Raw genomic sequence first — 14,157 nt, 5'->3', positions numbered from 1 at the left:
TTAAGGCTTGCTGTTTTTATTTTGTTCTGTTTATACATATGCTAAAAAAGAAAGATAAGCTTTTTGTCTCTTTCCAAAAAATTCCCCAGATAAGGAAAGATTAGTCCAAAGCAAGAGATTGCCTTTTATACTTACATGAAGAGACTTATGTTAAAAGCTACATTATCATTTGTCATTTCTGATGGATGTAAGTGGTGAAGTGTCTGGATTTATTGAAGACAATATTAGCAAGTCGATTTCTTTTAAAAAGTGTTCCTTTATGTTCAGTTTGTAAGCAAATAGACTATTTTATTATACTTTAAGTTCTAGGATACATGTGCAGAACGTGCAGGTTTGTTACATAGGTACATGCTATGGTGGTTTGCTGCACCCTTCAACCCATCATCTACATTAGGTATTTCTCCTAATGCTATCCCCCTACTAGCCCCCCACCCCCTGACAGGCCCCAGTGTGTGATGTTCCCCTCCCTGTGTCCATGTGTTCTCATTGTTCAACTCCCACTTATGAGTGAGAACATGTGGTGTTTGGTTTTCTGTTCCTGCGTTAGTTTGCTGAGGATGATGGTTTCCAGCTTCATCCATGTCCCTGCAAAGGACAGGAACTCATTCTTTGTTATGGCTGCATAGTATTCCATGGTGTATATGTGCCACATTTTCTTTATCCAGTCTATCATTGATGGGCATTTGGGTTGGTTCCAAGTCTTTGCTATTGTGAACAGCACTGCAATAAACATACGTGTGCATGTGTCTTTATAGTAGAATGATTTATAATCCTTTGGGTATATACCCAGTAATGGGATTGTTGGGTCAAATGGTATTTCTGGTTCTAAATCCTTGAGGAATCGCCACACTTCTTCCACAATGGTTGAATTAATTTACATTCCCACCAACAGTGTAAAAGCGTTCCTATTTCTCCACATCCTCTTCAGCATCTGTTGTTTCCTGACTTTTTAATGATCGCCATTCTAACTGGCATGAGATGGTATCTCATTGTGGTTTTGATTTGCATTTCTCTAATGACCAGTGATGATGAGCTTTCTTTTTCATCTTTGTTGGCCGCATAAATTTCTTCTTCTTTTTTTTTTTTTTTTTTTTTGAGACAAAGTCTCACTCTGTCACCTAGGCTGGAGTGCAGTGGCACGGTCTTGGCTCACTGCAACCTTTGCCTCCTGGGTTCAAGTGATTTTCCTGCCTCAGCCTCTTGAGTAGCTGGGACTACAGGTACGTACCACCATGCCTGGCTAATTTTTTGTATTTTTAGTAGAGACAGGTTTTCACCATGTTTGCCAGGATAGTCTTGATCTCCTGACCTTGTGATCTGCCCACATCAGCCTCCCAAAGTTAAATGTCTTCTTTTGAGAAGCGTCTGTTCATATCCTTCACCCACTTTTTGATGGGTTTTTTTTTCTTGTAAATTTGTTTAAGTGCTTTGTAGATTCTGAATATCAGCCCTTTGTCAGATGGATAGGTTGCAAAAATTTTCTCCCATTCTGTAGGTTTCCTGTTCACTCTGATGATAGTTTCTTTTGCGTGCAGAAGTTCTTTAGTTTAATTAGATCCCATTTGTCAATTTTGGCTTTTGTTGCCATTGCTTTTGGTGTTTTAGTCATAAAGTCTTTGCCCATGCCTATGTCCTGAATGGTATTGCCTAGGTTTTCTTCTAGGGTTTTTATGGTTTTAGATCTTACATTTAAGTATTTAATCCATCTTGAGTTATATTTTCTATTAGGTGTAAGGAAGGGTTCCAATTTCAGTTTTCTGCATATGGGTAGCCAGTTTTTCCAACACCATTTATTAAATAGGGAATCATTTCCCCATTGCTTGTTTCTGTCAGGTTTGCCAGAGATCAGATGGTTGTAGCTGTGTGGTGCTATTTGAGACCTCTGTTCTGTTCCATGGGTCTATATATCTGTTCTGGTACCAGTACCATGCTGTTTGCTGTTTTGATTACTGTAGCCTTTTAGTATAGTTTTAAGTCAGGTAGCGTGATACCTCTAGCTTTCTTCTTTTTGCTTAGGATTGTCTTGGCTATACAGGCTCTTTTTTGGTTCCATATGAAATTTAAAGTAGTTTTTTAATTCTGTGAAGAAAGTCAATGGTAGCTTGATGGGGATAGCACTGAATCTATAAATTACTTTGGGCAAGATGGCCATTTTCATGATATTGATCATTCCTATCCATGAGCATGGAATTTTTTTCCATTTGTTTGTGTCCTCTCTTATTTTCTTGAGCAGTGGTTTGCAGTTCTCCTTGAAGAGGTCCTTCACATCCCTTGTAAGTTGTATTCCTAGGTATTTTATCCTCTTTGTAGCAACTGTAAATGGGAGTTCACTCATGATTTGGCTCTCTGCCTGCCCGTTTTCGATGTGTAGGAATGCTTGTGATTTTTGCACATTGATTTTGTATCCTGAGACCTTGCTGAAGTTGTTTATCAGCTTAAGGAGATTTTGGGCTGAGACGATGGGGTTTTCTAGATATACAATCATGTCATCTGCAAACAGAGGCAATTGGACTTCCTCTCTTCCTATGTGAATACGCTTTCTTTCTTTCTCTTGCCTGATTGCTGTGGGGAGAACTTCCAATACTATGTTGAATAGGAGTGGTGAGAGAGGGCATCCTTGTCTTGTGCCGGTTGTCAAAAGGAATCCTTCCAGCTTGTGCCCATTCAGTATGATATTGGCTATGGGTTTGTCATAAATAGCTCTTATTATTTTGATATGTGTTCCATCAATACCTAGTTTATTGAGAGTTTTTAGCATGAAGGGGTGCTTAATTTTATTGAAGGCTTTTTCTGCATCTATTGAGATAATCATGTGGTTTTTGTCATTGGTTCTGTTTATGTGATGATAAGCTTTTTGATGTGTGGCTGGATTCAATTTGCCAGTATTTTATTGAGGATTTTCACATCAATGTTCATAAGAAATATTGGCCCCAAATTTTCTTTTTTTGTTGTGTTTCTGCCTGGTTTTGGTATCAGGGTGATGCTGGCCTCATAAAATGAGTTAGAGTGGAGTCCCCCTTTTTCTGTCGTTTGGAATAGTTTCAGAAGGAATGCTACCAGCCCCTCCTTGTACCTCTGGTAGAATTTAACTCTGAATCCATCTGGTCCTGGGCTTTTTTTGGTTGGTAGGTTATTAATTACTGTCTCAATTTCAGAACCTGTTATTGGTCTATTCAGGGATTCGACTTCTTCCTGGTTTAGCCTTGGGAGGGTGTATGTGTCCAGGAATTTATCCATTTCTTCTAGATTTTCTAGTTTATTTGTGTAGAGGTGCTTTTAGTATTCTCTGATGGTAGTTTGTATTTCTATGGCATCAGTGCTGATATCCCCTTTATCCTTTTTTATTGTGTCTATTTGATTCTTTTCTCTTTTCTTCTTTATTAGTCTTGCTAGCAGTCTATTTTGTTAATCATTTCAAAAAACCAGCTTCCGGATTCATTGATTTTTTGAAGTACTCTTCATGTCTCTATCTCTTTCTGTTTTTCTCTGATCTTAGTTATTTCTTGTCTTCTGATAGCATTTGAATTTGTTTGCTCTTGCTTCTCTAGTTCTTTTAATTGTGATGTTAGGGTGTCGATTTTAGATCTTTCCTGCCTTCTCCTGTGGGCATTTAGTGCTATAAATTTCCCTCTAAACACTGCTTTAGCTGCATCCCAGAGATTCTGGTACATTGTGTCTTTGTTCTCATTGGTTTCAAGTAACTTATTTATTTCTGCCTTCATTTCATTATTTACCCAGTAGTCATTCAGGAGCAGATTGTTCAGTTTCCATGTAGCTGTTTGGTTTTGAGTGAGTTTCTTAATCCTGAGTTCTAATTTGATTGCACTGTGGTCTGAGAGACTGTTGTGATTTCCATTCTTTTGCATTTGCTGAGGAGTATTTTGCTTCCAATTATGTGGTCAATTTTAGAATAAGTGCGATGTAGTGCTGAGAAGAGTGCATATTCTGTTGATTGGGGGTGGTCAATTTTAGAATAAGTGCGATGTAGTGCTGAGAAGAGTGCATATTCTGTTGATTGGGGGTGGTCAATTTTAGAATAAGTGCGATGAAGTGCTGAGAAGAATGTATATTGTTGATTGGGGGTGGAGAGTTCTGTAGGTGTCTATTAGGTCTGCTTAATCTAGAGCTGAGTTCAAGTCCTGAAAATCCTTATTAACTTTTTGTCTCCTTGAGCTGTCTACTATTGATAGTGGGGTGTTAAAGTCTCTCACTTTCATTGTGTGGGAGTCTAAGTATCTTTGTACGTCTCAAAGAACTTGTTTTATGAATCGGGGTGCTCCTGCATTGGGTGCATATATATTTAGGATAGTTAGCTCTTCTTGTTGCATTAATCCCTTCTTTGTCTTTTTTGATCTTTGTTGGTTTAAGGGCTGTTTTATCACAGACTAGGATTGCAACCCCCGGTTTTTTGTTTTTTGGTTTTGTTTTTTTTTTTTTTTTGCTTTCCTTTTGCTTTCCATTTGCTTGGTGAATAGTTCCCCATCCCTTTATTTTGAGCCTGTGTGTGTCTTTGCATGTGAGATGGGTCTCCTGAATACATTTAATTTGCCAGTCTGTGTCTTTTAATTGGGGCATTTAGCCCCTTCACATTTAAGGTTAATATTGTTCTATGTTAATTTCATCCTGTCATCATGATGCTAGCTGGTTATTTTGAACATTAGTTGATGCAGTTTCTTCATAGTGTGATTGGTCTTTATATACGAGTGTTTTTTTTTTTTGCAGTGGCTGGTATTAAGAAAGTTTTTCCTTTCTTAATATTTAGTGCTTCCTTCAGGAGCTCTTGCAAGGCAGGCCTGGTGTTGACAAAATCCCTCAGCGTTTGCTTGTATGTAAGGATTTTATTTCTCCTTCACTTATAAAACTTAGTTTGGCTGGATATGAAATTCCAGTTAGAAAATTCTTTTCTTTAAGAATGTTGAATATTGGCCCCCACTCTCTTTTGGCTTGTAGGTTTTCTGCAGAGAGATCTGCTGTTAGTCTGATGGGCTTCCCTTTGTAGGTAACCTGACCTCTCTCTCTGGCTGCCCTTAACTTTTTTTTTTTTTATTGAGAAGGAGTCTCACTCTGTTGCCTAGGCTGGAGTGCAGTGGCACATCTCCGCTCACTGCAAGCTCCGCCTCCCGGGTTCATGCCATTCTCCTGCCTCAGCCTCCCACATAGCTGGGACTACAGGCGTCCACCACCACGCCTGGCCAATTTTTTGTATTTTTTTAGTAGAGATGGGGTTTCACCGTGTTAGCCAGGATGGTCTCGATCTCCTGACCTCATGATCCGCCCGCCTTGGGCTCCCAAAGTGCTGGAATTACAGGCATGAGCCACCACGCTCGGCCAACTTTTATTCCTCCATTTCAACCGTGGAGAGTCTGATGATTTTGTGCCTTAGGGTTGCTCTTCTCAAGGAGTATCTTAGTGGTATTCTCTGTATTTCCTGAATTTGAATGTTGCCCTGTCTTGCTAGATTGGGGAAGTTCTCCCAGATAATATCCTGAAGTGTGTTTTCCAATTTGGTTCCATTCTCCCCTGTCACTTTCAGGGACCCTAACCAATCGTAGGTTTGGTCTTTTCACATAGTCCCATATGTCTTGGAGGCTTCGTTCATTCCTTTTCAATCTTTTGTCTCTAATCCTGTCTTCACGTCTTATTTCAGTAAGTTGAACTTCAATCTCTGATATCCTTTCTTCTGCTTGATTGATTCAGCTATTGATACTTGTGTATGCTTCATGAAGTTCTTGTGCCGTGTTTTTCAGCCCCATCAGGTCATTTATGTTCTTCTCTAAATTGGTTGTTCTATTAGCAGTTCCTGTAACCTTTTGTCAGGGTTCTTAGCTTCTTTGCATTGGGTTAGAACATGCTCCTTTAGCTCAGAGGAGTTTATTATTACCCACCTTCTGAAGCCTATGTCTGTCAAATCGTCAAACTCATTCTCTGTCTAGTTTTGTGCCCTTGCTAGAGAGGAGTTGCAATCATTTGGAGGAGAAGAGGCATTCTGGTTTTTGGAATTTTCAGCGTTTTTGTGCTGGTTTGTCCTCATCTTTATGGATTTACCTACCTTTGATCTTTGGATGGTGTTTCTGTATGGGGGTTCCTTATGTTGATGATGTTACTGCTTTCTGTTTGTTACTTTTTCTTCTAACAGTCATGCCCGTCTTCTGCAGGTCTGCTGCAGTTTGCTGGAGGTCCATTCCAGACCTTATGTGCCTGGGTATTACTAGTGTAGGCTGCAGAACAGCAAAGATTGCTGTTGCTCCTTCTTCTGGAAGCTTTGTCCCAGAGGGGCACCAGGCTGATGCCAGCCGGAGCTCTCCTGCATGAGGTGTCTGACAATCGCTGTTGGGAGGTCTCTCCCCGTCAGGAGGTATGGAGGTCAGGGACCCAGTTGAGGAGGCAGTCTGTCCCTTAGCAGAGCTCAAGCGCTGTGCTGAGAGAGCCCTCCTTGTCAGGATCCGCTGCTCTCTTCAGAGTCAGCAGGCAGGAACGTTTAAAGTCCGCTGAAGTTGTGCCCACAGCCGCCCCTTCCCCCAGGTACACTGTTCCAGTGAGATGGGAGTTTTATCTATAACCCCTTGACTGGGGCTGGTGCCTTTCTTTCAGAGATGCCCTTCCCAGTGAAGAGGAATCTAGAGAGGCAGTCTGGCTGCAGCCACTTTGCCACACTGTGTTGAGCTCCACCCAGTCCGAACTTCAGGCCTTTTTAGCGCTGTCAGGAGAAAACAAGCCTCAGTAATGGCGGACGCCCTTCCCCACACCAAGCTTGATCCTCCTAGTTCGACTTCAGACTGCTGTGCTGGTAGCGAGAATTTTAACCCAGTGGTTCTTAGCTTGCTGGGCTCCATGGGAGTGGGTCCCGCTGAGCGAGACCACTTGGCTCCCTGGCTTCAGACCCTTTCCAGGGGAGTGAACAGTTCTGTCTTGCTGGGATTCCAGGTGCCTCTGGGGTACAAAAAAAAAAAAATCCTGCAGCTAGCTTGGTGTCAGCCCAAACAGCCGCCCAGTTTTATGCTTGAAACCCAGGGCCCTGGTGGTGTAGGCACGCGAAGGAATCTCCTGGTCTGTGGATTGCAAAAACCGTGGGGAAAGCATAGTATCTGGCCCAGATAGCACAGTCTCTCAAGGCTTCCCTTGGCTGGGGGAGGGAGCCCTCCCACCCCCTCCCCGCCGCTGTCTGCTCCTTGCACTTCCTGGGTGAGGCGATGCCCAACCCTGCTTCTGCTCGCCCTCCATGGGCTGCACCCACTGCCCAACCAGTCCCAATGAGATGAGCAGGGTACGTCAGTTGGAAATGCAGAAATCACCGGCCTTCTGTGTTGGTCTTGCTGGGAGCTGCAGACCGGAGCTGTTCCTGTTCAGCCATCTTGCCAGCAGTCTCAGTGTTTGCATAGTTTCCAAAATTCCTTAGTTATTGATTTTTAGTTTTATTATATCGGGATCAGAAAAGTACTTTATATGATTTTGACTTTTTAAAATTTGTTGAGACTTCTTTTGTGGCCTGACGTGTGGCCTATCCTGGAGAATGTTCGATGTGCTGATGACAATAATGTGTATTTGCAGCAGTTGGATGAAATGTTCTGCAAATGTCAGGTTCATTTGATCTAGAGTGTAGTTTAACTTTGATGTTTCTTTGTTGATTTTCTTTCTGGATCATCTGTCCATTACTGAGAATGGTGTGTTGAAGTCCTCTACTAGGATTGCATTGCAGTCTCTCTCTCCCTTTAGGTCTATTAATGTTTGCTTTATATATTTGGGTCCTCTGTTGATGTGTACATATATATTTATAATTGTTATATCCTCTTACTGGATCAGCCCCTTTATTATTACTTGGTGACCTTCTTTGTCTCTACAGTCTTTGATGAGATTTCCTTAAAACCACTATTTTGGATTCTTTATCTGAGACTCTCGCTCACACATTGCTGTCTTATTAAGGTCAGTTACTAGTTCTTTACTCTGTCCATCTGAGGAGGTCATGGTTCGTAGTTTGCTGTTCTTCCTTGTGGACATATGTCTATATCTTGTCATTGAACCATTAATTATTTATTCCAGTCTTTGCTGTCTAGCTTGTTTTGGTCTTCCCAGGGTATATATGCTTAGAGGATTTTTGCACTTTGCCTGTTGAGTCACCTTAACCCTAGATCACTGCATCTTTTTGTTACTAGATTGTATTTTAAACCCAGATTTGCCTTGGCTTCACAACTGTTCAGAGTCCTGCATGTCTCAGATGGGGAGGTCTCAAAAGCGATACTCTAGCTGTGTGGGAAGGCTGTCTATAGGTTCATGCTGAGTGGAGCCATGGCATGTGCCTTCCTACAGTGTGGTACTGCTGAACAGCCACTCTGATTTGGTGTCTCCTTTGGCTGAGATAAAGAGCAGAATTTTGTGGCCTGGGGTTGCTGGTCCCACCTCTCTTTTAGTTTCTAGCTGCCCTCAGGGGGTTTATTGCCTATAGGCACTCATAATACTTCCTTTGGGTTGATTCAGGAATGGTTTTCCTGTAAAGGAACCCAAGATGGTGGGGAAGCTGGCTGACTGCCATGGTCTCACTTTTTCCACTGTAGAAATGAAGATTTCAGGGGGACTTTTCCTCATGGTACCTGGCAGTTTGGGGGAGGGGTGTTGTGGATATAGAAGTCCTTTTTTCTTACCATCTGCTTGGAGATTTTCACTTCTCTGTGTCCCCAGGAGTCATTTCAGCTTCAGATGTGAGTTCTGGGATATTACTGGTGTTAATCTTGGCACTGGATATTTGTTTTTGGTTTTCAGTAGGGGAGAATGAAGCCAGATTGCTTCTGTTCTGCCATTTTGGTGACATAACACTTCTGGTTTCTAAGGTTAATTTATGTAGTATGTATCGGTAGTTCATCCCCTTTTAAGGCTAAATAAATCTATATTATATTGTATGGATATTCTTTACTTTGTTGGTGGCCCATTGGCTCATGGACATTTGATTATTTCCAGTTTGGGGCTGTTATGAATAATACTGAAATTAACATTTGTATACATGTCTTCCTCTGGACATACACTTTTATTTCTCTTGGGGAGATTCCTAAGAGAAGAATTTTAGTCTGTATGGTGAATTTATGTTTAACTCTTAAACTGTCAAAACTGTTTTCCAAAGTGTTTATAACATTTTCATTTTTCACCAACAATGTATGAGGATTCTAGTTTCTTCACATCTTCTCAACACTTGATTTTTTTTATTATAACTATTATAATAGGTGTGAAATGGTATTTCACTGTGGTTTTAGTTTTGCATTTCCTTAATGAGTAATGATGTCAAGCATATTTTCACATGCTTACTAGCCATTCATAATCTTTTTTTTGAGACTGGGTCTTGCTCTGTCATCTAGGCTGGAGTGCAATGGCTGAATCATTGCACACTGCAGCCTAGACCTCCTGGGCTCAAATAATCCTTCCACCTCAGCTTCCCAAGTAGCTGGGATCACAGGCACATGCCACTCAGCCCAGCTAATTTTTAAAAATAATCTTTTGTAGAGATGTGGTCTCCCTGTGTTGCTCAGGCTGGTCTTGAACTCCTGGTATCAAGCAATTCCCCACTTGGCCTCTGAAAATGCTGAGATGGCAGGTGTGAGCCACTGTACTCCCAAGCGTATAGCTCTTTATATGGACCTGCATCAAGGAAGCATTGTGTGAGTTCAAGCAAGAAAGCCCCATGACAAACTAAACAAGATTCTCAAAGGTACAGCTCTTTATATTCACTCAGCAGCCACTTTACAATCCCAAGTCTTAGAGGGTTAGGTAAGAATAGAGTTCTTATCAGCCACCTCATGAATTTAGAACCATCTTTCCCCTTGCCGACTCAATACAGTGACCAGGCCCCTCATTTCATCTTTTTTTTTTTTTTTTTTTTTTTTACCCTATCCCTCTCTGACAGATTATGCTAACTTTGAATCTCAAGAATAATAGTTGGAAACTCATTCTCTTCTTTTACCTGGGCTTTTTGTATAAATGGTCCACCCTTTCCCCAGATTTCTGCATTCCATGTGGTATTGGATGTATAGAAGCTGATGAAAGAAAAATGTTTCTGTTATTCTACCCCTACAGTGGCTGCAAATGATTTTCCATTTTATCTCAAATTTGCTTAAGGTGACTTGCTGTTTCTACCTGTAAAATTAAAAAAGAGCTTTTAATTTTTAAATGGGAATTTTGTTCACTTAAAAATTTCTTTCACAAGATAGGGACATGTGTCTTGCTGTACTATTTACACATCTTCTTTAAAAGAATCATCTTTTAAATAATCATTTTAAGAATCATCAAGTTCAGACATCAGTTTGATCATCACTTGTTTGTTTAGAAAGCCATAATGATTTCCAGTGACTACTTAAAGTTTATACCTGGTAATGGCTTTAATGCCCTCTGCTGCCCAGCTTCCTACTTTACCTATCTTAATCAATTAGAGAAAACCTATTTAATTTGTTCTAGAGTTTGTGTGTGTATATGTGTGTATGTGTGTATATTGTGTGTGTTTGTATATTATAAAACTTATTGAGAGGGGTAGAATATACAAACACAATATACACAAACAATATTCACACACAATATACACACATACACAACCTCTGTTTTTTTCATACACACACACACACACACACACACACATACTTTCTCTCTCTCTCTCTGTTTTTTCATCTTTTTCTTCAAGTGATTTAAGGTGCCACCTCTACTTTGAAATTTTCTGATTAAACCAGATGAATTCCAGTTAGCCAACCTTCTTAAGAGTTCAGTATATTTGTAAGTAATTTCCTTTAAGAATGCTTTAATTGCAGTAAAAATTTATCAGTTTAAATTTTGTGGAGAAAATACTGACCAAATTTATGAAGAGTAAATTCCAAGTTATTATAAGAAGAGATGTAGAATAGTTATTCCTAAGTAATAATATGTATATTTAGAAAGATAAACTAAGGTGAATTTACCAAAGACTGAGCCATGTATTGCCACAAAATTATCCAAGTTTATCATTTTGGATTGAAAATTTTCTGCTTGTATTTCTGCTACTGAGAAGCAGAGTACAAAGAATTTTAAATTGTTGAATTAAATGGAGAAATTATATAATATTTTGTTCCTATGTATTTTAGTTACGGTACTATCAGTGCAATTAAATTGGTGCTTCCTTAGGTTCAGAGACTATAGTATAGTAGAATAATATATATGTGTATGTGTGTCTGTCTATCTATCTATCTATCTATCTATCTATCTATCTATCTATCATATATTTTTTGAGATGGTCTTGCTCTGTTGCCTAGGTTGAAGCACAGTGGTACTATCATAGCTCACCTCAGCCTTCATCTTCTGGGCTCAAGCAATTCTCCTACCTCAGCCTCCCCAGTAGCTAGGAATACAGGTGCACACCACTATGCCCAGCTAATTTTTTATTTTTTTGTGGAGACAGGGGTCTTGCTTTGTTGCCCAAGCTGCTTTCAAATCCCTGGCCTCAAGTGATTCTTCCGCCTGGCCTCTCAAAGTGTTTGAATTACAGGTGTGAGCTACTGTGTGTGGCCTAGAATAATATATTCTTGACTTTGATTTTGATACTTTTTTTATTAAAGATTCTAGATATGCTTTTAGTATATAACACAGCTGAAGTGATTTATATTTTTGTTAATTTAGTGTTAGAACTAAAATTCATCTTATTAGTGGTGTTTTATTTTTGACTTATATTTAATACTTATTAGCATACTCCTTTATTTTTAGCGTTGCCTGGTGTCATTAAAGCCATTGATAAAATTAAAGATAAAAATGTGGATTATGAGGATCTAAATACTTGTCTTCAAAATTTTTGTATTTACCTTTCTAAGCCAGAATTTAAGAAGATCACAGAACTGACTGAAGCTGGTGGTGAGTGATATATTTTCAGGCAAACTGCATTGACACATCTGGAAGGAGGGTCAATTTGTTATTTTTTTCTTAGAAAAATGACTAATTTTTTATTATAAAAAGTTAAAATTAAACTAATACAAAAAGTATGGAAATACTCAAAAGTACAAGAAAACACTCAAAAGCCTGTTATTTAGGAATAACCAGTATTAATAGTCTTTTTAATTAAAAAAATTTTTTATTTATTTATTCTTTAAATAGTCTTTTCAAGATTTTTTTTCCTAGGCAAAAATGCAAACAAAAAGAAAGCAGAATTTGTGGTATTGCTGTCTGACAAGGTAGAAGTCAGGACAAAAGGCATTAAATTGGGGCAAATAGGGATTCATTATTATGTCAAAACCTACAATTCACAATAAAGTTATACCATTTTTGAGTATCTGTGCCCATATAACCTAGCAGCAGCTCTTCTAAAGGAAAGGGTGAGAGTGGCTCGACAGGAGACTGGGGTTATAGGTGAAATAATATTGTCTATGAGTTGATAATTGTTGACGCTAGAGATAGTATATGAACATATTACACTATTCTATTTTGTGTATATTTAACATTTTCCATAATAAAAAGTAAAAAAAGGAATATGTCTAAGTTGTATGATACCTGTATAGAGAAAATAAGACTATGTGAAGACGTTAAAATCTAGATAAATAAGAATGTATCCCATGTCTGTAGATTCAGAGACCCAAGACTGTCAATTCTCTAATTAACTTATTTATTCAAAGCAATTCTAATAAAACCCTGACTTTTTTGTAAGCTAATTCTAATATTTATATGAATGACTAAAGGCTAAGAATAGCTAAAGCACTCTTGAAGAAGAACATTTGTGGAGATACGTGTGTGTTGGGGGGTGGGGGTTGGGAGGAACTTGCTCTCCTGGATATCAAATCTCCTTATAAAGCCGTAGTGACTAAAAGAGTGTGAGAATGGCAAAGGGATAGAGAAATTTACCAATAGGACAAGATAAGGAACTTCCAAACATATCCACAAACATACATGGCAACATATATGATAAAACGGTGGATAACTGGGGAAAGAAGGACCATTTAATAAATGGTACTGAAAAAATTACTTATTCAAATGGAAAGAATAGTTAGATCCCTGTCTCACTCCGTATTCAATAATTTCCAGGTGTGAGAACTAAGGTTTAGAAAAAACAAATGGAAGAAAAATTTTCTGACGTAGGATTTTTTAAGATATGAAATAAGAAACTAGAAAAGATTGATAAATTTGCATACATTAAGAACTTCTCTTTGTTAAAAGATACAACAAAGAGAATGAAATACAAGCCACACACTGGTTATTTGCAACACTTACAACAGTGATGATTATCGTAGAGAATATATAGGCAACTTTTACAAACTAACAACTCAACAGAAATTATAAAAGTTTTCCACATGAAGACACAAGTTGCTAATAATCACATGAAAAGGTTCTCAACATCCTTAGTAATTAGGGAAGTGCAAAGTTTAGGTCATAATGAGATACTTAAAAAAAAAAGAGGGATCTGTTGGCCTCAAACTCCTGGGCTCAAGCAATCCTCCCACCTCATCTTCCTGAGTAGCTGGGACTAAAGGCACAAGCCACCATGCCTGGCTCATGACATACATTTTTATATCCACTAAAATTGGGAAAAAGTAAGAAATATGTTATTCTAAGTATTGGTAAATATGGTGAAAGTGGTAAAACCACTTTGGAAAATAATATGTAGTATCTTGTAAAGTTTGCATATCCCATGGTTTAGAAATACTATTCTTAGCTATAAATCCTGGAAAATCTCTTGGACTTAGGTACCAGGAAGCATGTTCAAGAATGTACATGGCAGCACTGATCTTAATGGCAAAAAAGGAGAAAGAAAGCAGCATGATATTCATCCACAGAATGTATTCATAAATTGTGGTATACACCATTGTGTATTCATATAATGGAAACCCCGTCTCTCCTAAAAATACGAAAATTAACTGGGCATGGTGACGTGCCTGTAATCCCAGCTGCTTGGGAGGCTGAGGTGGGAGAATCGCTTGAACCTGGGAGGTGGAGGTTGCAGTGAGCTGAGATTGCACCACTGCACTCTAGCGTGGGCGACAGAGTGAGACTCTGTCTCAGAAATAAATAAATAAATAAATAAAAATAAAAATAAATAAAAGTTAAAAATATTATGTATGCTTGAGAGGGACTGGAAGAATTTTGACCCGTTTTCTTGGTGTTTTTCAGCGTTTACTTCTCTACTGTAAATTGATTTGCTTTTCCCCTTTATACCCATATATTTTTATTGGTTAG

At 38.9% G+C, this 14,157-nt stretch overlaps 1 protein-coding gene and 1 pseudogene across 41 annotated transcripts in view; one reads left to right on the top strand and one right to left on the bottom strand.

Annotated features, from left to right (window-relative positions):
• LOC101059081 (large ribosomal subunit protein mL45-like) overlaps positions 1-14,157 on the bottom strand; it is a 40,085-nt pseudogene that overhangs the window by 2,342 nt on the left and 23,586 nt on the right.
• Positions 1-14,157, top strand: part of EFCAB13 (EF-hand calcium binding domain 13) — a 79,416-nt gene that overhangs the window by 61,942 nt on the left and 3,317 nt on the right. For 24 of the 41 annotated variants that reach the window (XR_010152805.1, XM_063798354.1, XM_054671279.2 and 21 more), the window contains one exon: positions 11,704-11,847. Coding sequence is in view for 38 of the 41 variants with exons in the window: in XM_063798354.1 (XP_063654424.1) it covers positions 11,704-11,847 (144 nt within the window). In the remaining 3 variants the exon portion in view is untranslated. Of the gene's footprint in view, positions 1-11,703; positions 11,848-14,157 lie in introns of those variants that run through there. The other 17 variants (XR_010152806.1, XM_063798362.1, XM_054671292.2 and 14 more) reach the window with 2 other exon arrangements.

This window comes from Pan troglodytes, chromosome 19, assembly GCF_028858775.2.
Source record: "Pan troglodytes isolate AG18354 chromosome 19, NHGRI_mPanTro3-v2.0_pri, whole genome shotgun sequence".
In the NCBI taxonomy this organism is placed as follows: Eukaryota; Metazoa; Chordata; class Mammalia; order Primates; family Hominidae; genus Pan; species Pan troglodytes.
This window is presented reverse-complemented; position numbering and strand designations above follow the sequence as displayed.